General features: G+C 38.4%; 1 protein-coding gene across 2 annotated transcripts in view; it reads left to right on the top strand.

Annotated features, from left to right (window-relative positions):
- The window catches only part of VAMP7 (vesicle associated membrane protein 7), a 43,817-nt gene that overhangs the window by 6,039 nt on the left and 12,682 nt on the right, over window positions 1-25,096 (top strand). Inside the window, exons 2-6 of one of the 2 annotated variants that reach the window (XM_045817387.1) lie at window positions 1,088-1,204; window positions 1,527-1,681; window positions 6,431-6,488; window positions 9,119-9,256; window positions 15,045-15,135. In XM_045817387.1, the coding sequence (XP_045673343.1) occupies window positions 1,536-1,681; window positions 6,431-6,488; window positions 9,119-9,256; window positions 15,045-15,135 (433 nt within the window). In that variant the 5' untranslated portion in view covers window positions 1,088-1,204; window positions 1,527-1,535. The remainder of the gene's footprint in view (window positions 1-1,087; window positions 1,205-1,526; window positions 1,682-6,430; window positions 6,489-9,118; window positions 9,257-15,044; window positions 15,136-25,096) is intronic. The other variant, XM_045817388.1, reaches the window with a different exon arrangement.

Here is a 25,096-nt window from a genome sequence, read left to right as displayed (position 1 = left end):
CAGAGAGTGTTTCCAGATGATGATTTTAAGAAATGGAGCAGTACGTGGAGCATGTTACACGGTCAGTTGAAGGTTTAGAATCAAGGATTGTAATGTATGAAAAGTGATTTGGAAATTATAACTTGCTACAAATGTGTAAGGAGAAATCCAGAAAGAGGATGGCTGAGGACATAACTCTGGGGAACACACTCATTTAGAGAATGGAATGAGAGGAGTTCAGCTCCAGAGACAGACAAGCACTTCTCTGTGCACTGTCCTTCAGTGCTAGTGTTCCAAAAGGGAATTGGTGCTTCCCCTGACCTCAAACACTTTATATCTGTTGCTGTGTTTCACAAAATATGGTTGTGTGAATCATCTGCATCCAGGCAGGCTTGTCTTAAATACATATTCAAGGCCCCACCTCAGCCCTACTGAATCAGAATTTCAGGGGATGATGCCAAGAATGAAATTTTAATAAGTGGCTCTGACTCTGCCACCTAACATGACTCATTCACACTGCAGTTTGAGAACCACTGACTTATTGGATAAAAGGAGACATGTTAACAAATAACATTAAGTTGAAGAGTTAGTGGAAGACTAGGAAGGCATTTGTTTCATAAATGTATATCATTAGATAAGACAGACTGGGCTGATAGGTAGGAAAACAATGGTACAGATTCATAAAATGACAAAAATAATCTTAAACTCATGCTGCGTTGTTTTAGAAATGTTTTATGAAGGATCTTGCCATCATTTATAGAATCATCCCTCTCTTGTGGAAGGTTTGGGTTATTTTCACTTCATTTCTATTTGGGATAATTAATGCCTTTCTGGTAGAGGCAGTATACATATAAGGATAAAGTTGTGGATTTTAGAACCATACTGCCTGGGTTTAAACCCCAGCTTTTATCACTTACTAGCTGTGTAATTTTGGGCAAATTATGTAAGTTGTTTATACTTCAGTTTCTTCATTTTAACATAAGTATCATAATAGTGTATACTTTTATAGATATGAGAGCTAAATCAGCTAATATTTGAAAAATGCTTAAAATGATGCCTGACACATAGTAAGCACTTACTAAATGTGGCCTATTATTCTTGTTCATAGGTATCTTTATGAATCTAGAGTCTAACTTCTGTTGAATTATTTCCCAAGAATAAATTTTCAGAATGGCATTACTGCACTAAAGGATGAAGACATCTTTACATCACTGCTTTTTAAAGGGTGACATGAGTTTGTGCTGTATAATTTATAAATGCAAGCTATCTATCATTGTACACACACATATATGTGTATGTATGTAAATATATGTGTGTGTGTTTGGTATGTCTCTCTATATGTACACATATCAGCATAATTTAGGTTGTAAGCTTATACAATACTGTGGTGTACTTGTCAAACCTGTAATTACATGTTACATTTGATGTTAGAGTGTCTTGGTCAGTACTGTCTCCAGGTAGATGTTGCTAAATGATAGTCAGTTACTTTTGAAAGATCATGTCAAAGAAATATTCTGAGTCTTGTGTGTCTCTTTTCCTTTTGATAGATTGAAGCCATGGCCATTCTTTTTGCTGTTGTTGCCAGGGGAACCACTATCCTTGCCAAACATGCTTGGTGTGGAGGAAACTTCCTGGAGGTGACAGAGCAGATTCTGGCTAAGATACCTTCTGAAAATAACAAACTAACGTACTCACACGGCAAGTGAGTTCTGCTTTGCATGGGTAGAGGGTAAAAGAAATGAATTCTATTATTATAATCAGGACAGTATAAAACTAGAAAAGAAACTCATTGGTAGATCATTTGAATAAGCTGACAGAACAGTAACCTTTGCCAGCTTAGAACGTGTCTAGTTCTAGTAACTATGAATTTAACTTGTAATTATTTTGTTCTATCATTTGAAGTGATATCTTTCAAAGAAAGATATGGAAATGTGAGATGTGAAACTGATTTTGCTATAGAGCTCTGTGATATGTGAGACTTGAAACAGATAAAATGCATAATATTTCTTCATTCTTTTAGTAAATATTTACTGAGCACTTGACTGTTGCCAACTGCTTTGTGTGGTGCTGGAGATACAACAAGAAATTCGGTATTTGCCCTCGTGGAGGTTACAGTTTAATGCAGGAGACAGTCAAATGCATAGATAGTTGTAGTAGAGTGTGAGAGGTGGTGGGTAGGTGGAGGGCATCTCAAGTAGAAGGAACAGCTAGTAAAGAAGTATGGAGGCATCGCATCAAAGGATATGTTTAGGGAAATGCAGGTGTGTTTTTTTTTTGTTTTGTTTTGTTTTGTTTTGTTTTTGGTGACTGGTGCCAAGCATGACAAGAATAAAACTAGAGAGATGGATAGAAGAGAAGTCATGTCGGAGCTTATAGGCCATGTAAAGAGATTGGACTATACACACACCCTGGACAGTGGAAAGGCACTGAAGGCTTTCAGCCAGAGTTGACATGGTTAGGCTTTGCTTTAGAAAGATCACTGTGCTGATTGGTTGGAGAAGGGAGTGGACAGGGCATGGATGGGCAGTCTTAGTATTAAAAGTACCTTAACCTTCATCATTAATACTTAAAAAACTTTTGTTACCTAACCCATGCTCATTTTCTTAGTTCGTATCTCAAAAGGAGGTCCTCATTGCTTACTAGGGCTAACTCCTATAATTTAGGATCTAGTCTAAGCTACTGTAAGAGAAACCCCAAAATACAGTGTTAACTTAAATTAGATAGCCCAGAGGTGAGTATGTCGGAGCGGGTGGGGTGGCTCAACCATTTTTAATTAGAGCTTTCCAACTTTGGCTAAGGCAGCTTCTTCAGTTCTTATTACCTCCCTGTGGTTGCCCAGTATTTTTAAAAGCAAAGCCCAGAAGTGGCCTGATACTTTACTGTTCAGAAGCTTTTGCTTACATTTTATTATGTGCTGTGTAGTTAAGTAGCTAATCTATGTGGAAGGGAAGCCAGGATGTGTCATTTCTAGCTGTGCAGCCATATGCTCAGCTAAAACTCTGTTACTCTGCAGGAAGTTCTAGGAGATCAGGAAACAACTTGCAATCTTGCAGTGTACTGTTCTGGGCTACCCAAATGTCTGGGTATACTCTTCTTCCCAAGATAGAACACACCTCCTCTTTGTAGGAGGTGTCCCCAAAGACTCATCTGGTTACTGTGTCCAGCTCCAAGTCCAGAGAGAGTCTGGGTGATACACAGTCCTCTCCATCAGGCCCAGGGCTGGTTCCTGTGACCCACTGACCATAAGCTTAAAGACAAGTCATATGTTCCCTCTGTTCCTCCAGCCCCACCAGCAGACAAGGGTGAAATATGAACAGCACCACCACAGTGGAAGTTACAAACTCCCTTTTAGAAAGAGGAAGAACAAGAAATATGTAGAAGTCCCTGCTGCCTAGCAATATTAAAATAACTACTGCACGGCAATTTCAAAGATCCCATGTTGTAACCAGGGAATGGATTAGAGATATTTCCTTATCTTTTCTCTCTGATTCCTGGCTTTGTTTTCTAGGAGGCTCTTCCTGGTCCATCATTCCCTTTGCCACGTTCAAAATGGGTGTTAGAGAGTGTGTCGTCTTTGGCAACTGTGCAGGTTTTGTAGTCTTCTGCTTGCTGGTATAGTTTAGAGGCCTACAGGTTGCCTGAGGGATAAAATAAAGCCAGCTTATTCTGATTATGGCTTCATAGTTTCTTCCAAAATTTATTAGACTTACTGTCTGTGTGTTTCTAATCAGTTTCTAGGAAAATGTCCAGGGAAAGCACTTGCAGTCCTTTTACAGGCAAGACCAGGAAGTATTTCACATTTCTGATTATACTTCCTTGCTTAAAACCCATGACTTTTAGACTAAAGCCCAAACTTGGCCTTCACAATTTTGTTCATTCCTGACCTTTCTATCCTTGTTTTTGTAGGATCCCTTGCCATTCCCCGACCCAGCCATATTACTTCAAGCCTTAGTATATTTTTTTCATGCTTTTGCATCTTGGAATATCCTTCCCCTCCTAGGCCCCCTGGTAAAGTTTTGCTCATTTTACAGGTCTCAAAGGAAATACTGTCTTAATTATCATTTTAGTCCTTGTAAAAGGGTAGTTCTGTTCCTGTCCCTTCCTGCAGAGCCACTCCTACCCCTCAGGGTAACATTCCTTAACATGACTTGGAAGATTCTTTAAGATCTGCCCCTGCTCCCTTCTCTGATGTCATCTCTCACTACTTTAGCCCTAAGTTTTATTCTCAGCCGCACTTAGCTATTTTCATTTCAATGCCTATTCTTTCTCTCTTCCTAACCTTTGCAGTAGCTAGTATCTTTTACTGGAATGTGTTTGTCTTACTTTTAACAAATCTAAATTTGTCTTCTTGAGCTGAGATGTTTCCTCCTGTAGAAATCCCTGAACTCCAAGATGGGCCACATGCCCCCTTTTTGTGTGTCTCCCTAGGAACCTTGGTTTATTCATATTATAGCACTTATTGCACTGTATTATTGCACTTTATTTTTATCTCTGTCCCCTGACTGTAGGCTCCTTGGTAGCAGGCCTCATTAATTAATTAACTTTGGTCACCTTTGCACCAAGTTACCCCCAAGCGTGATTTAGGAGAAATAAATTTGGTAGGGAAAAGCATGACTTCCATTTTGGACATGTGTTCAAGTCGTCTATGGTATATCCAGTTGGAAGGTCTGGTAGACAGTAGCATATGCAGGCCAATGACTCAGGACATAGGTCAGATCTAGGTTTAGGAATCGTCATTGTAATTGTGGTAGCTGAAAACAAACATCAACAACAGAATGTGAGAGTAGATGCTGCCCTTAAGGGAGTGTGTGTGAAGAAAGCAGGGGGCTAAAGATGCTGGAAGACATCAACAAAGGAGGAAAGAGACAACATAAACTAGGCAAGTGTGGTATCAAGAAATCTAGTGGAGAGAAAACACTTCCCTGAAAAAAGGAAGTGGTCAACACTGTTAAATGTTTCAGAGAGAACCACCAGATATGGCAATGTGGAAGTCATTTTTGGATGGATGTGAACTGTTTCAAAGTAGTGGAGGAAGACATCTGGGTTCCCATACCTCCTTGTAATTCACAGCAAGCCTTTATGTCAAGGGTGTCAAACTCATTTTCACTGGAAGCCACATCAGCCTCGCAGTTGCCCTCAAAGGGCCAGATGTAATTTTAGGACTGTATAAATGTAACTACTCCTTAACAGTTAAGCGAGAACTTGGCGCTGCCACCTGGTAGAAACAAGGTGTCGGGTGGGATAAAACAAGGCGAGGGAGGGCCTTGTGTTTGCCACCTGTGCTTTATGTAAACATTAATAATGTAATTCAACAGGTACTCCCAAGGTAAAAATCTGGGAGGCAAAGTCAAATTATCCCTGTGCCTCACCCCCAGTAGCCAATCATCAGATTCTGTTCTATTTCTTCTTTGTCCCTTCTTCTTCTGCTTATAGTACTTTATTTCCCTCATTGCTTTTTACATGCAGGAGTCTCCTATCTGGTCCTCATTGCAGTCGGTTCTCCACACTCTAGCCAAAGCATCTTACTATATTGCAAATCTGATCACACACTCCCCTTGTTCACTATTCTTAGGCTAATGCATAGTGAGGTTTTAAAGCTTTGCATAACCTGCTATTTGCTTACTTCTGCAGCTTCATCTGTACAGTCAGTTTTTTCCCTCACATTTTATACTCTAATCATATGAACTAATTTTACTTTCCTAAACCCATTATTTGCTCAAAGACCTTAAGTTTCTAGGTCTCTCACTCTGGAATACTTTGCTCACTCGTTACCTTGCCTTCTCTTACTCATTCCTTGGGTCTCAGTTTAGACATCATTTGCTCCAGGATATCCTTCCTGTTACCTTTAGCCCAACTCTGTTAGGTACCTCCTGTAGGTCCCCAGAGTACCATGTACTGACTTTAATTCCTCATCCTGCTTACCATGCTGCTCTGTAATTACCTTCACTGTGATCTCTGTGAAAGCAGGGACTGATGATTTTGCTCATTTGTATCCTCAGCACCCAGACCAGCTACCAATTCAAAGCAGATACCAAACAAATGTTATTGTTAAGTATTTGGTAGGCAAAAAGTATTTGCTTTGAGATCTTAGGAGAATGCAAGGAAGACCACACGGCTCATTGGGGGGTTAATTTTACTTACATGACCCTCCTAAGATGTCATCTTGTGTCCAGGCCGTAAGAGTCTAAATGATACATTTATGCAGCTATCATTTTAATTGGTAATGTGCACACTGTTGTGCTATATAGCTAGGGTAGAGACATTCTTTTAATTTTTTATTCATTCCTATCAGTTTGAGAGAAACAGGTATGTGTACTGGAGGTAAAGAGAAACAACAGACAGTATCTGTAAAAATATGGTCACATTAATATGAATTTGCTTATATGTAGAAGATAGAAGTGAAAGATGTATTATTCATAACCACATAATTTGTATGCGTTTTATCCTACAGTTATTTGTTTCATTACATCTGCCAAGACAGGATTGTATACCTTTGTATCACTGATGATGTAAGTAACTTGGAGACATTTGCTATTTAACTAAGTGTACTATTAATAATAGAGTCAGTTCTTAACTATGTGTCTGTGGTGGGTAAAGGTGACATGTATATCACTGTCCACAGCTGGAAATGTTTTTCTATACTTCCCATTTATCATATAGAGCAACAAATGACAAGAGTCGTTATCTGAGTATATACAAATCAGCTTGGTTTTGGTAGAGTTTTAGCTAACTTCTTGCAACTTCTACATTTATCCTATTGTGTAGTAAGAATTGGTGTTCATAATTATCACACTTTGGCATCAAGCCCTCTCAAAATGTATCTGAAATATTAAATTATTTCATTCCTCTAGTCAGTAATTAGTGAATTGTCTAATGTATATGAACGTTGGGGAAATCACAGTACACTATGATCAGCTTTGTAGACTTGTAGTTCACATTGGTAGGTTGGCTTTAAGTATTTGAAAATACTCACTGAACTTAACAATGTCACCGTGACCCTTTCTCTCCTCTGCTATCTGTAGTGTCAGCTTCTTCCCAGACACATTCCCCATTCCCCTATGGCTGCATGCAGCCACACCCTTATTTATGCTTGTGTCCAGAGAAGACTGACTATTTCTGCTCGAGTCTGTTATTGTAGGAATGAGGAAACTTTTCCCAGGCACACACTCTCCCCTACCTCTGCTTTGAAAGTGGACTTCCTTTCATGTCATATTGGCTAGGACAAGGCTGCATTTTTATTTCTAAGTCGATTACTGATAAGAGATATGGAATTGATATGATTACCATAGGTATGAGTTATTGGCTTTTTTATTTTTCATTTATTTTTAATTTTTAAAAAGATTTTATTTATTTATTTTTAGAGAGAGGGAAAGGGAGAGAGAAAGAGAGAGAAACATTAATGTGTGGTTGCTTCTTGCATGCCCCTCCTCACCGGGGGCCTGGCCAGCAACCCAGGCATGTGGCCTGACTAGGATTTGAACCAGCGACCCTTTAGTTCATAGGCCAGTGGTCAATTCACTGAGCTATTCCAGCCAGGCTGGAAAGCCAGGTATTGGCTTTTATTGTGTCACAGACCCCTTTGACACTCATGGTCCCCTCCAAGAATGTTTTTTTTTTTTATGATATAGAACTTTATTGAGCACTGGTCCATCATTTTGTTTTAACAGGGTTGGGGAGAATCATGAGTTAAGCAGTATCAGTACAAATTCAACTTTTTTCCTAGAGGAAAGAAAAGTCCTGTGAAGACACATTATAAAATATGAAGTAAAGTACATGACTATAAACCAAACCAAGTATATTGAAAGATAGTATTCACAATATTTTAAAAATTGACATAGTAATGTATATATGCTTCTTTATGAATTCATTAATAAGATCTAGTCATGGATCTAATAACTAATAATAATAATTTTGAAGTGGAGAATAAATCACATTTTGAAATGTCTATCACTGGTGGCATATGAAAAAAATATTTCTATTGGTGACAGACTCCTAGGTACCCTCTAATAATACTACTCTGGTTTGCTACCTACATTCACAATTGAAGTATAAGTTTAAAAGGGTGAAGGGTTTTCAGGAACAACTATAAAGGACACATGGACAAAACCAAGGAGGGGTGGAAACAGGGGAAGGAGGTGGGGATGGATGGGGTTGTGGGGAGAGGTGAGGGAAAAAGGCAGAAAACTGTACTTGAACAGCAATAAAATAAAATTATACATTTAAAATGGGTAATCATTATAAATTATATTTCAATAAACCTATTAAAAACAACTGTGGGAAAAAAAGATTGGTAAAAATAACAATGTAGTTTTTATTCCATCTAAGTACATTGGCCCCTTGAGTTTGGACCATTGACCCCAGTTTGAGAGCCCCTGGCTTAGACAGCCACCTCAGGTGAATGGAGATGAATGTCAGCCACAGTGATCCGCATGGTGATTTTTGTCTCTGGTTTCTTACAGGATTTTTTACAAATTATTTTTTAAAGGCAGCTATATCTAAAACAACTGAAGTCAAAGGGCTTGGAGTAGATGAGAAATAAATCCCATTAACTTTGGGCTGGTCAGAGTTGAGTCTTATTTATTGATCTGTAATTGTGTGTGTGTGTGTGTGTGTGTGTGTGTGTGTGTGTGTGTGTGTGTGTGTTTAAAAATACTTTTTGACTAGCTGGAACCAGACAAGAGTACATCGCTTGATTTTTTTTCAAATGTATCACCACTATTGAAAAAAATCAGTTCTAAATTTGTGTCAGTAGTGTTATCTTTGTGTATGAAACACTATACTGTTATTAGAATTTGTTGGACATCTTGTGCTGGGCTATCTAATAGATCCTGTGAAGGATATGGGGGAAGTAAAACCCAATTCCCGCTCTTAAGAAACTAACCTACATTCTGCTGTCTTCAGTTGGCAGTGGTCAAACATGTTTGGATTGGACTCTGAGCTCACTCATTTACTAGTTATCTGACCTTTAGCTGTTAGTTACCTTTTCAGGGACTTTGTTTACTTATCTGTAAAATGAGGTCAGTGTTAGTTCCTTCTCATGGAATCATTGCTCAGTAAATGTTAGCTTTTCTTATGGTTGTTGTTAATCATCCATGTCATCTTTTGTTTGCTTTTGAACTCTGTGTTGGTCTCTCTTCAGGATTTTGAACGTTCCCGAGCCTTTAATTTTCTGAATGAGATAAAGAAGAGGTTCCAGACTACGTATGGTTCAAGAGCACAGACAGCACTCCCATATGCCATGAATAGTGAATTCTCAAGTGTCTTGGCTGCACAGCTGGTAAGATCTTTCTCCGGATATAGTATTTTTATTCATGTTGTCTTTATTACCTTAAAGCGCCATGAATATAGAGGTCCCTGAACTGCAATATAGTTTGCTGATTGTGTTATTATATTCCAACATAATAAAATTTCCCTGATAAAAAAGTTGAAGGGGCCATTTTAAGGTAGAAAGCTAATAGTTGGTGATATTCACTATTAATAATAGAGTATCTCAGGATTGGGAAAGACATTAAAGATTATCTACCTAAACTGTCCATTAGCACACATCCATTCCACATGCCAAATGGCCTCTTAACCTATTCATTGACCTTCTGTTCTGTGAGACAAATTTAATTTTTGAACAGCTCAAAGTAGTCATTTGAAAGTCTGTTTACATTACAATTAGGCATCTGTATACATGCCTAATTGTTGGCTCAGTGAAGTTTTACACATGTATATTCCTGTGAAATATTACCCTCTGCAAGATACCAAACATCGCCACGACACTAAAAGTTCCCTCAGGTCCCTTTGCAGTCAGTCCTATCCCTCACACTGTGCCTCAGGTAATCACTGCTATTTTCTTTCACTATAGTTTTTTGTCTTTTCTATAACTTCATGTAAGTGGAATCACAAATTATGGACTCCTGTGTTTCTTGCTTGTTTTGTTCACTATAAGGCTTTTGATATTCATCCATGTCATATAAATCAATAGTTCCCTTCTTTTGCCTAGCAGTATATATGCATATACCACAACTGGCTTATCCATTCCCTGTTGCTGGATATTTGAGGTACTGTCTGTTTTCAGCTATCACGAATAAAGCTCTTATGAATATCCATGTACTAGTCTTTGCGTGGATGTGTTTTTATTTGTCTTTGGTAAATACTATATTTTTCCAAGTATAATGTGCACTTTTTGCCCAAATTTTTGAGGGGAAGATAAGGATGTGCATTGTACATGGGTAGCACTAATTCCTTATCTATATAAATGTTCTTAATCCTTTTACTTATACTTATGCACCAAAAATGTGGGTGTGCATTAAACATGGCAAAATACAGTGCCTAGGAATGGAATTTCTGGGTCATATGATGAGTGTTATTTAATTTTATAATAAGTCACCAACTTTTTCCCAAGTACTTGCACCATTTACATTCCCACCAGCAGTTTCAGTGTTTCTGCTTCCTTGCCAACACTTGTTATGGTCCATCTTTTAGTCATTCTGGTAGGTATCTAGTGATATTTTATTATGCTTTTAATCAGCATTTCCCCAAGGACTAATGGTGTTGAAACCTTAAAAATGCTTAGCTTTATGCACCTTTCTGAGTGCAATGACACAAGTTCTGAGTGTGTCGTGAATGAGAAAAAACTTACTATGATTGAATACTTTCCTTTTCACTTCTCCCGTAAGTGTTCTTTTTAATATTCTTTTTGAGTATTATACTTCTAAAAATGCATTACTTTGGGTGATGAAGTTTCTTTAAATAGTTATAAATTTTTATTATACAATTAGTTGATTTGTACTTCCCCCTAGGAAACATTCATATGTGAGGGGGTACACTAAAATAACTGGAATTATCTTTGGGAGGGCAGGCCCCTTGTAGTACAGACTTCCCCCAGCAGGTGAGTGTTCTAGGAACCCGTCTGTATCAGTGTACCAGCTGGCGTTGTTGTGAGAGGCTGCATTTGGTTTCAGTGAATTTTTTTTAAGACTCCATGCATTTGTCCTTTTCATCATGGGTGATTTATTTTTTAATTATATTTTATTGATTATCTTATTACAGTTCTAATATTTACCCCTTTGCCCCCTTCCACCCAGTACCCCCCACTCCCTCCAGCAATCCCCACACCATTGTTCATGTCCGTGGGTGATGTATATAAGTTCTTTGGCTACTCCATTTCCTATACTGTACTTTACATCCTCATGGCTATTCTGTAACTATTTGTAATTTTTAAAAAGATTTCATTTATTTATTTTTAGAGAGGGGAAGGGAGGGAGAAAGAGGGGGAGAGAAACATCAACATGTGGTTGCCTCTCATGCGCCCCCTACTGGGGACCTGGCCCACAACCCAGGGATGTGCCCTGACTGGGAATTGAACCAGTGGACCTTTAGTTCACAGGCCAACACTCAATTCACTGAGGCACTCCACTCAGGGCACTATTTGTAATTCTTAATCCCCTCACCTCTTTACCCATTCCTTACAACCAAATCCCATCTGGTAACCATCAAAACTCTCTTCATATCCAAGATTGTGTTTCTGTTCTTGTTGCTTAGTTTGTTTTTTAGATTCAGTTGTTGATAGATATGTATTTCTTGCCATTTTATTGTTCATAGTTTTGATACTCTTTTTCTTAAATAAGTCCCTGTAACATTTCATATAATAATGGTTTGGTGATGATGAACTCCTTTAGTTTTTTCTTGTCTGGGAAGCTCTTTATCTACCTTTGATTCTAAATGATAGTTTCTTTGGGTAGAGCAGTCTTGGCTGTAGGTCTCTGCTTTTCATGACTTTGAATATTTCTTGCCAATCCCTTCTAGCCTACAAAGTTACTTTTGAGAAATCAGCTGACAGTCTTATGGGAACTCCCCTGTAGGTAACTGATATCTTTTCTTTTGCTGCTTTTAAGAGTCTATCTTTATCTTTAACCTTTGGCATTTTAATTAGGATGTGTCTTGCAGTGGGCCTCTTTGCATGCATCTTGTTTGGGACTCTGTGCTTCCTGGACTTACATGTCTATTTCCTTCACCAAATTAGGGAAGTTTTCTTTCACTACTTTTTTAGATGGATTTCCAATTTCCTGCTCTTTCTCTTCTCCTTCTGGCACCCCTGTGATGTGAATGTTGGTATGCTTGAAGTTGCCCAGAGGATGCTTACATTATCCTCATATTTATGGATTCTTTTTTCTTCTAATTGTTCTGATTGCTTGTTTTTGCTTCCTTATGTTCCAACTCATTGATTTGATTGTAGACTTTATCCACTCTACTGTTGTTTCACTGTAAATTGTTCTTCATTTCAATGAGTGAATTCTTTGTTTCTGATTGGATCTTTTTTATGCTGTTGAGGTCCTCACTAATTTCCTTGAGCATCCTTATAACCAGTGTTTTGTACTCTGCCTATGATAGATTGCTTACCTGCATTTTGTTTAGTTCTTTTTCTGGAGTTTTAATCTGTTCTTTAATTTGGGCCATGGTTCTTTGTCTCTTCATTTTGGCAGCCTCCCTGAGTTTGTTTCTATGTATTACGTAGAGCTGCTGTGACTCCCTGTCTTGGTAGCATGGCCTAATGTATGATGTAGTAGGTGTCCTGTAGTGTTCAGTGTCATGGCCTCCCTTAACATCCAAGCTATGTACTCGAGGTGTGCCATTTGTGTGTGCTGAGTACACCCTCTTGTAGTTGAGCCTTGGTTGCTGTTGGCAGGTCATTGGGAGGAACTTACCCAGACCAGTCAGCTGCAAGGACTGGCTGTGACCACTGACCACCAACCTCTGCCCTCTGTGGAGGATCAGCTGTGCAGTTGGCAGGGTGGTGATGCTCCAACATGGCTTATACCTATCCACTGGGTGCACAGGCTCTGGGGTTTCCCAGGTGGTCTAGGCCAAGGTCAGCCCCCACCGGTGTTTTTCCCAGAGTCACCCTGCCTGGACTATAAAGCAATCTGAGATGGCTGCTACTTATACTGGGCTTGGGGATTCCCAGGCAAAGCCAAGGTATGAATCTAGTCTGGCTGTGACTAGTGCCAGGCATGGGGGGGGGCACTTAACAAGAGGTATGGGTCTGGGGGCCTCACTGAGGCCAGCTGCTACTTGTTTGAGAGGATTTAGGAAGTTGTGAAGCATGAGTTGTGTTCATATGGAAAAGCTTGGGTGGGTCTATAAGTTGGGTGGGCAGAGTCTCAGGGGATCTCCAGCACAGCGAAAACCAGATTGATGGAGTCTCCAATATGGCACCTGCTGCCAAGAGGGTTCTGTGGCTCTGTGACAAGAGGGTTCAGAAAAGGGACAGTGGCCTCTGCCCAGCTTTCTCTCTGGGAGAAAGCTGTCCCCCTGTTCTCCCCTCGATGCCAGATACTTTGGTTCCTCCATGTATGTCACTGGTACCTTTCAAGTGGCTACCTGGTGTTGGAGCTTAGAGGGAGTGAGTCTGAGTAGGTGAGTCCTTGTGTGGGATCGTTTAAAAAAAAAGAATTTTATTTATTTATTTTTAGAGAGGGGGAAGGGAGGGAGAAAGAGAGGAAGAGAAATATTAATGTGTGGTTGCCTCTCATGTGCCCCTTACTGGGGACCTGGCCCGCAACCCAGTCATGTGCCCTGACTGGGAATCGAACTGGCGACCCTTTGGTTCATAAGCTGGCACTCAATCCAGTGAGCCCCACCAGCCATGGCATGTGTGTGTGGGATCTTTAAGAGGAACTGCCTAACACTACAGAAGTTTCTTCTGCCAACTAAGTCCCTGCTGATTTTTGCAGCCAAAAGTTATGGGGACTTATCTTCCTGGTACTGTAATCCTGGGCTGGGGGGCCTGGTGTGAGGCTGGGACTCTTTGCTCCCAAGAGATCCCTGCCAAACTTATCCACTACACGTGGATTTGGGACCAACCTGTTCTGTGCCTCTGTGCCTCCTACCACCCTGGATGGATGTGATTTATTCAATTCTGTAGTGGTCAGACTTCCATTCAACTCGATTTCTGGCAGATCTGAGTGATGGTTGTTCTATAATTTAGTTGTAATTTTGATGTCATGATGAGTGATTTATGACTGCAGTTGCCCACACTGTGTTGAGTGTTCAGTTTTTGACTAAAAACGGCATGATCCCTGTGCCCCACCCTCCATATTTACCCCATCTTGCCCCAAGCAACTTTTTTTTTGTTTCCCTGAATGAAAAAGTCTTCAAAGGGAAATGTTTTGCCAATGTGGAAGAGGTAAAACAAAAAACAGCAGAAGCTCTAAAAGGCATCATAAATACACATTTTTTAATAAATATTTTCTGGGGCTTTGGGGATCCTCCCTCATATGTGAAACTATATAAAATATCACCAACAAAAATACACCACTACACAGTCAAAAGTAAACAGTTAGCTGGCAGCAAACTTGCAACTTAGCTGGTTTTGTCATTAGTTCCAGTTCTGTGTGTGACCCTCTGAATAGTTTCCTCATCTCTAAATGGAGATAATAATTATGACATCTTCATCATAGAATTTTTGGGTGAATTAAATAACATCCCCTTTTTGAAGCATTTAACACAGTGAAATGACTGGAACATTGTATATTAAGCACTCCATAATTGTCAGCTATGGATAGTAATTTCAAAATACATATTATCCGTGTATTACATTTCTAGGTCCTGTAAAAAGCCAATGAAAATAGGACACATACCCTGATCCCAAGGGTATAAGAACCAATGCCTGGAAGCTGGGCCACTTCCTACCCCATCATACCCAAAAAGTGGGGAACAATTTAGCGTACCCTTTCCCAGTCCTGTTCCCCTGCTACAACTACAGTCTTCTGTTCTTCTTTGTCTGAACTCCCTACTTCTGCTCCAAAAGTCTCAGATGTATATTTGATATAATACATTTAATTCTACTTAATTTAAAATAAAGTGGTATTTTTATACTGTAACTTACATTTCATATGGTAGAATTTTTATGCTGTCTACATTTTTTCCTAGGTCTGGTAACAATTTTTAATGAAGTGACATTTTTTTTTTGTACCAATAGAGACCTAATTTTATAGCATTTGTCAATGTCATTTCTTTTTGTTTTCCTATTGTGAATAGTGTCTAGGTATCATAAGTTAAGTATTATTTTCTTACAGAAGCATCACTCTGAGAATAAGGGCCTTGACAAAGTGATGGAGACTCAAGCCCAAGTGGATGAACTGAAAGGAATCATGGTCAGAAACATAGGTACGTTTGATGGCATAGTCCACATGAATATGGGCAAAAATTTTGATAAGATTACCAGAGGTCAAATTATTCTAGAGAGACTGAAATAGAACCTCATTATTCTTACTAATGGAAGCTAATTATCAGCTAAGATACGGAGATTACTTACCTATGGTAGTGTCTACTGTATGAATGGTTTCTTTTTAGTACTTATATGACTGGTCTATATTATAAAATTGTTGATTGACTTAGCCAGACTAATTTCCGAGACCCTCGTCAAGGAACGTATATAAAGGACACATGGACAAAGCCAAAGGCGGGTAGGATCAATGGTGGGATGTGGGGGTGGGTGGGACTAGGGAGCAGTGGTTGGGGGGCAAAACGGAGACCACTGTACTTGAACAACAATAAAAAAATTAAAAAATTCTGAGACCCTCACAACAGTTCAGCAATTTAGCATAATTTAGTCAATTTTGGCTGGAGGTATGCAGCTGATATTATCAGTAGATAACTTAAAGTATAACTATTTAATCTCCTTAGAATGATTGTAGCTCTTGATAGACAGAAACGATTGGACCCAAAACTATTGTATTCTTCAGCAATATGAACTATGATATACGAGGTCTGTCCAGGAGGTATCCAGCCATGTAATATGAAAAATAGAGACACTTACTGAAGAAGATACAAGAAACATCATTCACAGGACAATGATGCCTCAGTCCCCTTCAAAGTAGGCACCTTGGGACTTCACACAGTTCTTCCAGTTGCCATCAGCTGCCCCAAATGTGATTGATGGTCTGAAATCTCTTTCCTTCCAAAGGTGATTTCAGCTTTGGGAAAAGCCAGAAGTTGCAGGGCACCAAATCTGGGCTGTAGTGAGGCTGAGTCACCTGGGTGATTTGATGTTTTGCCAAAAAACTCTGCATGAGATGTGATGTATGAGTGGGCATATTGTTGTGATGAAACTGTCAATCACCAGTTGCCCATAGCTGTGGCCTTCTGAATTAACTGAATAGTTTCTGTGGAGGAATGTTCAGGCTTAATGCAAAATTCGATGCAGATTCGTTGCTGTACTCGCTCGGTCAGGTCATTTTGAATGTGACAGCCACACAGTATACATGCTCATTCAATGGCATCTACTGCCCCCACTGATTAGTACAGTGAAGTCATCATTGTTCACACACGTGTATTCCAGTCCACTCACCTTTGCTGCCAGGTTACATCAATGTCACGCAAAACATCCTCTTTATATTAACAATGGCTGGACATTTTGTGGACAGACCTCATATATAGATTTTATCAGCCCGTATGTTGTCAAGAACCTGTTTAATACATTAAAATAATCCAGAGAAATTCCTAAAGTTTATTTTTAAATTGATTATTCAATGGTATTTAGATTTGGGATGATGCTAATTTTTTTTAAAGCACTGGCTCTCACAGTGCTTTAAGTCCTTAGGCCATCAGCATCAGCATCTCCTGGCATCCTGATAGAAATGCAGCTTTTCATGTCCCACTCCAGACCTACTGAATCTGAAACTCTGGGACTAGAGCCCAGAAATCTGTGTTCTCACAAGCCCCTGGAGGATTCCAGTGCACACTTCAGTTTGAGAACCACTCTTTTAAATATATCTTTTAAGGGCAATATCTCACAGACAATCACTCCCATAAAATTGAACAAAAAGGATTTTATAATTGCTTTATAAGATATATAATTGAGACATTGTCAAATTGCATAAATGTCTAGTCACTTATAATCTTGGATTTACTATGTGAATTATTTTTTATATTATTAGAATAGTTAACACATTGAGAACAGGCTTTTTTTAAGATTTTATTTATTTATTTTTAGAGAGGGATGGGAGGGAGAAAGAGAGAGAGAGAGAAACATCAATGTGCAGTTGCTGGGGGTCATGGACTGCAACCCAGGCATGTACCCTGACTGGGAATCGAACCTGTGACACTTTGGTTCGCAGCCCACGCTCAATCCACTGAGCTACGCCAGTCAGGGCTCGAGAACAGACATTTTAAAAAATTTATTCTTGGTTTCACCATACTAAAGATTTATTGCCATTTTCTTTCCTTTAAATTTTTATCCACATATATACATATTTGTAATCATAGTTTATATTCAGTTTCATGGAGACAGTATAATATAGTGATTAAACTTGAAGTTGTATATGCCTGAGAATGAGTCCTGGTTTCACTTCCTACTTGCTGTTAGCCCTTGATCAATTCTCTTACCCCTTGATCAATTCTCTTGCTGTTAGCCCTTGATCAATTCTCTTACCTTTATTTCCAAATCTGCAAATAGTATAAAAGAGGTAATAATGTATGTAAAGCACTTTGTACAGTGGCTGGCACATAGTAAAAGCTGAATGATTGTTAGCTGTTGTTAGTCTGCTCCATGTTCATACAGTAATGGATTGAGTTATATCATAGGTTACCAATCATGTTCTTATTTTGGAGACTTTGATTCTGTATAGCAGTGGCACTCAGCGTGCTGTTTTACAACAGCTTGCAACAGATAAGGAGCTTGCTTCAGAATGTAAATCAGTGCTGTGCTTCCTTCATCAAGAATGTCTTACTGTGAAAATCTCAGTTGGACTGAACAGTGTGTTTAGAGACTTAAAGCAGTAGCGCACTCTTAGATAGCACTGATTTAGAGCTTGTGTTACAGTAACAGTTGTGTTATAAATGTGTTTTGGCTATTACAGTTGTCTTATTTTCTTAAGATTAATTCCTAGGAATGGGATTAATAATCAAAAGGCAGAAACATTTGTTTGTGTGTGTCTTGGCTATTTGAAGTGATTTCCTTTCATTGGCTATTAGTTTTAATTATATGTCTAGATGCAGATGAGAGAACCTATTGAAAAAATAGTTTCTTGTTTTTCATCTTTTTTGGTCACCAAATGTATTCATTTTGCCTGAAAGTAAAAGCAGCCAACTACTACAGTATTATTGATTGCACATTCGTAATGTTTACAGAAAATGAAACTTTTTAATCAACTGCTTTTAATGACATATTTATTTTTAGAATAACAGAAACAGAAAATTAAAAATGTAGCACTTCTAATCATCTCCCTCTGATTTTTTAAACAGCTTTACTGAGATACAGTTCACATTTTATACAATTAACCTATTTAAAGTATACAATCCAGTGGTTTTTACTATCAGAGTTGTACAGCCATCACCACAATCAATTTTAGAACATTTTCATCACCACCTGGATGAAGTCCTGCACCCACTTACCGTCACTCCTCTTTTCCCCTCAAACTGCAGCCCTATGCAACAATTAACCTCCTTTCTGTCTGTATAGAGTTGCCTAGTCTGGTGGCCTTTTTTTTTTTTTTTATCTTTGCTTGTTTCACTTAACATAATGATTTTGAATTTTTTATTGTAGCATGTATCAGTACTTTATTCCTTGTTATGGCTGAATATTCCATTGTATTGATACATTCACTTTATCTATTAGTTGATGGGCATTTTGATGGTTTCTACTTTTTGGTTATGAATAATGCTTCTGTGAACATTAGTATACAAGTTTTTGTGTGAGCACATGTTTTCAGTTCTCTTGGGTATATACCTAGGAGTAGAATTGCTAGGTCACATGGAAACCCCTAGTTTATCATTTTGAGTAAGACCAAACTTTCCCGAAGTGGCTGCACCATAGTACATTCCCAATAGCAATGCATGAGAATTCCAGTTTCTCCACATCTTTGCAAAATTTATGATGTCTTTTTTTATTTGAACCAATTTAGTATGTGCGCAATAGTATGTTATTGTGGTTTTGATTTGTATTTCCCTGATGACTAATGTGTCGAGCATCTTTTTATGTGTGAATTGGCCAGTTGTATATCTTTGGAGAAATGTCTATTCAAAATCCATTGTCATTTTTAAGTGGGTTGTCTTTTTATTGTTGAGGTATAAGAGTTCATTGTTTACTCTGCATACTATACCCTTATGAGACATGATTTACAAATATTTTCACACATGCTATGGGTTGTGTTTTCATTTTTTTGACAGTAATCTTTGAAGCACAGAAGTTTTTAGTTTTGATGAAGTCCAATTTATTTTTTCTTTTGTTGCTTGTTGTTTGGATGTCATATTTAAGAGACCATTGCCAAAGCCAAGGTCACAAACATTTACCTCTTTTTCTTCTAAGAGTTTTGTAATTTTAGCTATTACATTTGGTCTGTGATCTATTTTATTATTTGTGTATAAAGGAAGGGATCCAACTTAATTCTCTTAAATGTATATCCAGTTGTCCTAATACCAGTTGTTGAAAAGATTCTTATTTTCCCATTTAATGGCCTTAGTACCTTATCAAAAATTAAATTTCCATAGATGAATGGGTTTATCTGTGCTGTCAGTTTTGGCCAGTGCTGTGTTTGTCGTCATGGCAGTTACCACACTGTCATGAGTTTTGTAGATTTGTAGTAAGTTTTAATCAGGAAGTATGAGTCTTCCAACCTTGTCCTTTTTTTAAAGATTGCTTTGGCTATTCTGAGTACCTATCATTTCTATAAGAATTTTAAGGTAAGCTTGTCAGTTTCTGAAAACAAATAGCTGGGATTTTGATAGGGATCGTGTTGAATCTGTAGATCAGTTTGGATAGTATTACCAGTTTTTACAATATTAAACTCTGATCCAGGAACATGAGATGCTTTTTCATCTATTGAGGTCTTCTTTTAAGTTTTTTCAACAATGTTTTGTAGTTTTCAGTGTACAAGCCTCATGTGACAAAGACTCTATGCTTGACCAAAGGTTAAACAGACTCCTCTGAACCCTCTGTTTGATAAGGGTTTATCCTTGGGCTCTGTCCTTGGCCTGCCTAAGCCAGTCTTAGCAAAGAATCCTGCTCAGTCAATCCCCTGCCCTTGCTATCTAATCACCCCTGATAGTTGATCAGGTTCCTCATCCCCTGCCTTTGATGTGTAAATGTTTGGCCTGCTTTTCCAGAGATCCTTGAGGCCAGTTCAGCAACATTCTCCTACTTTTGATTTCTCATTCTTCTAGTAATTTTCCATCCACTGACCACTCCCTCATTCTGCTCATTGGCTATAAGTCCCCACTTGTCCTTTGTTTCATTATTCAGATATAATTTACATAGAAAATCCTCTGAGTTTTAGGTGTACAATATGTTGATTTGATATATTTATATATTGCAATATGACTACCACCTTAGCTTTAGGTAACATATATCACATGTATTATTTTTTTGTGGTGAGAACATTTAAGATCTAGTCTCTTAGCAATTTTGAACTATGTTATACAGGGTTGTTGATTATAATGTATGTGTTGTGCAGTAGATCTCCACAACTCATTCATCTTCTAGTTGCAAGTTTGTGGCCTTTAACAACATCTCCCCAACTTTTCCAGTCCCTATCCGTTGGTAACCACCATTCTACTCTCTATTTCTACAAGTTTGGCATTTTTAGATTCCATATATAACTAATATACAATATTTCCCTTTCCCTGTCTGATTTATCTCCCTAAGCATAGTGCCCTCAAGATCCATCCATGTTGTTGCAAATGGCAGGATTTCCTTCTTTCTCATGGCTCAATAATATTCCTGTGTGTGTGTGTGTGTGTGTGTGTGTGTGTGTGTATCACATTTTTATCCACTCATCCCATTGATAGACACTTGGTTGTTTACATGTCTTGGCTATTGTGGATAGTGCTTCACTAAACATGGGAGCACAAATATGTCTTAAAAATCCTGTTGTTATTTCCTTTGGATATATACCCAGAAGTTGAACTGCTAGATCATATGGTAGTTGTATTTTTAATTGTTTGAGAAACCTGGCTGAACCAATTTACATTTCCACCAACAGAGTAAAAAGGTTCCTTCCCCCCACATGCTTGACAACACTTGTTATGTCTTGTCTTCTAGCTGATAGCCATTGTAACAGGTATGAGTTTTGTTTCTTTTCTTTCCCCTTTCCCTTTTCCTTTCCCTTTCCTTCCCTTCCCTTCCCCCTTTTCTTTTCCCTTTTTTTCCTTTTTTTCTTTTCTTTCTTTCCAGGCTAGAGGTGGTTTTATTGACTTTGCTTTGTGTCTGCAAATATCATTGCCTGCCCCTGAGCTGTGTGAGATGAGACCTGGAGAGCAGAGGGGCCCAGAGCACAGGGGAGTAGCAAGCAGTGAGGGAGACAAGGAGGGGCGTACGTGGCTTGTGGCAGAAAGCCTGCACTGAACACATTCCAGCTGATCAGTCTAAGCATAGCCTGTGATAGCCTGAAGCTACACCACATTCCAGCTCCACCTGTAGCCTCCCTCTCCCTCCCCTCCTTGTGGTTTTAATTTGCTTGGCTCTGATGATTGTGATGTCGAATGTCTTTGATGTACCTGTTGGTCTTTTGTATGTGTTTGGAAAAATGTCTGTTCAGTTCCTCTGCCCATTTTTTTATTGGCTTGTTTGGTTTTTTGCTACTGGGTTGTACAAATTCTTTATATATTTTAGATATTAACCCCTTATCCCATATATGGTTTGTAAATATTTTCTCCAGTTCTGTGTCATCTTTTTAGTCTGCTGATTGTTTCTTTTGCTGTTCAGAAGCTTTTTAGTTTGATGTAGTCCCACTTGTTGATTTTCGCTTTTGTTGCTTGTGCTTCTGTTGTCATATCCTAAAACAACATTGCAAATACCAACATCCAGGATCTTCTTCCCATGTTTTTTTCTAGGAATTTTATGGTTTCAGGTCTGAAATTTAAGTCTTTAATCCATTTTGAGTTAATTTGTTGAGTGGTATACCACAGTAAGTTCTCATTTCATGTCATCAATAGATTCTTGGAAACTGTTACTTGAAGAGAAACAACATATAATGAAACCAGTTTTTACCATAGGCTATTCTATATAAACAAGAGTTGAGTTCCTACAGTATGTTTCTTGTCACAAAAGCATCACCGAACTTTAAGATAAAGACCCCAAAGACTTCTAATATTAAACTCTGAGATAAATGTAAGCTGTACATATATTTAAGAAAGATTAATGAAAACAAGTAAAGTTATTTTCCAACCCACTATTCCAGTTCAGAATTGCATGTGGTTGGAGCCTATCCTGCCAGCTCAGGGTGCAAGGCGGGAACCCACCCTGGATGAGGTGCCATTCTATTGCAGGGCCACCATTATACTGACTTCACCCACTTGTTATATTCAGAGTTGAGCTCAGTCTCTTTTTTCCCCTCTTGTGATAGTTCCCCTATGGCTATAGTCTTGAATAACATCTTCCTTGCCATTTTAACAAGTGTCAGAATAATCTCTGGAACAGTATCTCTCTTCCAACATTTTTCTTGCCTTGTTTTCAAGGATTTTATTTTTTATGCTATTGTAAATAGAATTTTTCTCCTCCATTTTTGGATTGTTAATTACTTATATCTAGAAATACAGTAGATTTTTGTATACTGATTTTATCTTGTACAACTTTGTAGAACTTATTAGTTTGTATACAACTTGTGATTGTCTGTATATGGGATCATATATTCTGAAAATAAAGATAGGTTTAATTCTTCCTTTATAATCTGGAAGCCTTTCATTTCTTTCTCCTACCCAATTGCCCTTTCTAGAACCTCCAGTACAACATCAAATAAAAATGGCAATAGTGGACATCCTTGTCTTATTCCTGATCTTAGGGAGTCTTTCACAATTAAGCATGGTTAGCTGTGGTACTTTTATAGGTGCCCTTTATTAAGTTTAGGGAGTCCCCTTCTATTTCCTGCTTGTTAAGTGGTTTTATAATGAAAAGATGTTGGATTTTATCAAGGACTTTTTTCCATGTATTGAAATGATCAAACATGTTTGTCCTTTCTTCTGTTAACACAGTATATTATAGTAACTTGCATTTCTAAAATAAATGCCATTTCATCATGGTCTGCAATTCTTTTTTTCTTTTTAACATTTTACTTATTTTAATTTTTTTTAATTTATTTTGAGAGAGGGGAAGGGAGGGAGGAAGGGAGGAAAGAAACATCAATGTGTGGTTGCCTCTTGTGCGCCCCCTACTGGGGACCTGGCCTGCAATTCTTTTTATATATTGCTGGGTTCATTGTGCTAGTATTTTATTGGAGATATTTTTTTTATGTTTCTATTCATAACAGATATTGATCTGTTGTTTTCTTGTGAAGTCTTTGTCTGATTTTGATACCAAAGTAATCATGGCTTCATAGGATGAATTGAAAAATGTTCCCCCCTCTTCTATTTTTGGAGAAGTTTGTGAAAAACATAGTATTAATTCTTCTTGAAATGTTTGGAAGAATTCACATTTGAAGTCATCTGGGCCTGGGCTTTTCTTTGTGCAAAATTTAATAATTATTGATTCAACCTCTGTTCTGTATTTAATTTGTTGTAGATCTAATTCAGATTTTCTGTTTCTTCTTGAGTCTGGTGGTTTGTGTCTTTCTTATATCTGTTTCATATAAGTTACCTAATGTATTCACATACTTTTGTTCATAGTAGTCTCTTAGAATCCTAATTTATGTGAAGTTGATAGTGATTCTTTTAGTGATTTGAGTCTTTTCTCGTTTTTCTTGGTTAGTTTTTGCAGATTTGTCAATTTTGTTGATCTTTTAAAAAATATACTTTTGGTTTTATTGATTTTTCTCTCTTTTTTTGTTCTGCATTTAATTCTTTCTGCTCTAGTGCATATTATTTCCTTTCCTTAGTTGAAGCCCCCTCAAAAGTAAATTTTTAATCTCTGCTCTTTTTCTTCTGCATGACTCACACTTTCCTGTTTGCATTCGTATCTCAATTTTTTTGTTGAAAACTGGACATTTTACATAATATATTTTAGGAACTCTGGGTACTGACTCCCAACACCCAAAGTTTGTTGCTTGCTTGTTTATTTGTTTAGTGATTCTGCTGGGCTTTATTTTTTAAGTCTTTTTCTCAGAGGGTTCAGCTTCTAATGTCACTTCTCAGAAAACCTTGGGTATGCACCCAGTCACTCTGAAATGACATGTCTCATTTTGTCTCTTGTTCTCTGTGTTATGCTTCTAGCTGGTCTGCCCCTGTTGGCATCTCACCCAGCTGTTAGCCATCACTCATTGTAGGCTAATTGCTCTATTTTTTCCAGTAGTTCCCCAGACATAAATGTTTTCAGTCTGATCTAATTAGATTTGAGTTCCCTTTGTCTTTGTGGCCAGTCTTAGATATTTGTTCTGACCTCAGGAGGATTCTTCTTAGCTGTCTCTTTCCCTGGTATTCTGTTAAATTTCTAGCTGGCCTATTGTTTAACTTGCAGTTCTCATGAAGCTACCACCCTCATCTTAATTGCCTGCCTCCAAAATCTCTATTGTTTTTGACAACACTCTTAGGCTTAAACTTCCCCATACTCTGTTCTGTTCCAAATAAAGTTTGTTAGGGAAATCTCTATTCTTTTTTTTTTTTAGATTTATTTATTTATTTATTTATTTATTTTCAGAGAAAAAGAGGGAGAGAAACACAATGTGTGGTTGCCTCCTGTGCACCCCCAACTGGGGACCTGGCCCACAACCCAGGCATGTGCCCTGACTGGGAATCGAACCAGTGACCCTTTGATTCACAGCCCACACTCAATCCATTGAGCTATACCAGCCAGGGCAGAAATCCCTGTTCTTAAGGCCGTCTTCCCCTGTGAACTATCTCTCAGCCACTGCTCTGGAGCAATGGATAGCGACAATGAACTGCTTCTCTTTGAGTGACATGATTGCTCTACCTAAGGACTGCTGGGTAACTGTGGCCTTCTTGGCTTGCCTCTTCCAGCATGGGACCTCTGCTTGATGAGTAAGTCAGGACAAGGGCACTCGGGGCCCAGAATTCTTGGCTTGCCACCTGAGGTAAAGCTTCTGCCCTATGTGTTAGGGTTAGGGTACAGAAAGGGAGCCCCATACCTTTCAATGATGCCTTGCCTAGAATTTCTGCATCATGTAGCCTCAGATGGGATGGGTGGGACATGAAATGGTAATGACTTGCCCCAACTTGCCCCTCCTAGGGAGAAAGCATAGTC

This window comes from Phyllostomus hastatus, unplaced genomic scaffold (genome assembly GCF_019186645.2).
Source record: "Phyllostomus hastatus isolate PE091 unplaced genomic scaffold, TTU_PhHast_1.1 phas_scaffold_255, whole genome shotgun sequence".
Lineage (NCBI taxonomy): Eukaryota > Metazoa > Chordata > Mammalia > Chiroptera > Phyllostomidae > Phyllostomus > Phyllostomus hastatus.
The sequence above is the reverse complement of the archived record's forward strand: the minus strand, read 5'-3'. Positions and strand labels throughout refer to the sequence as shown.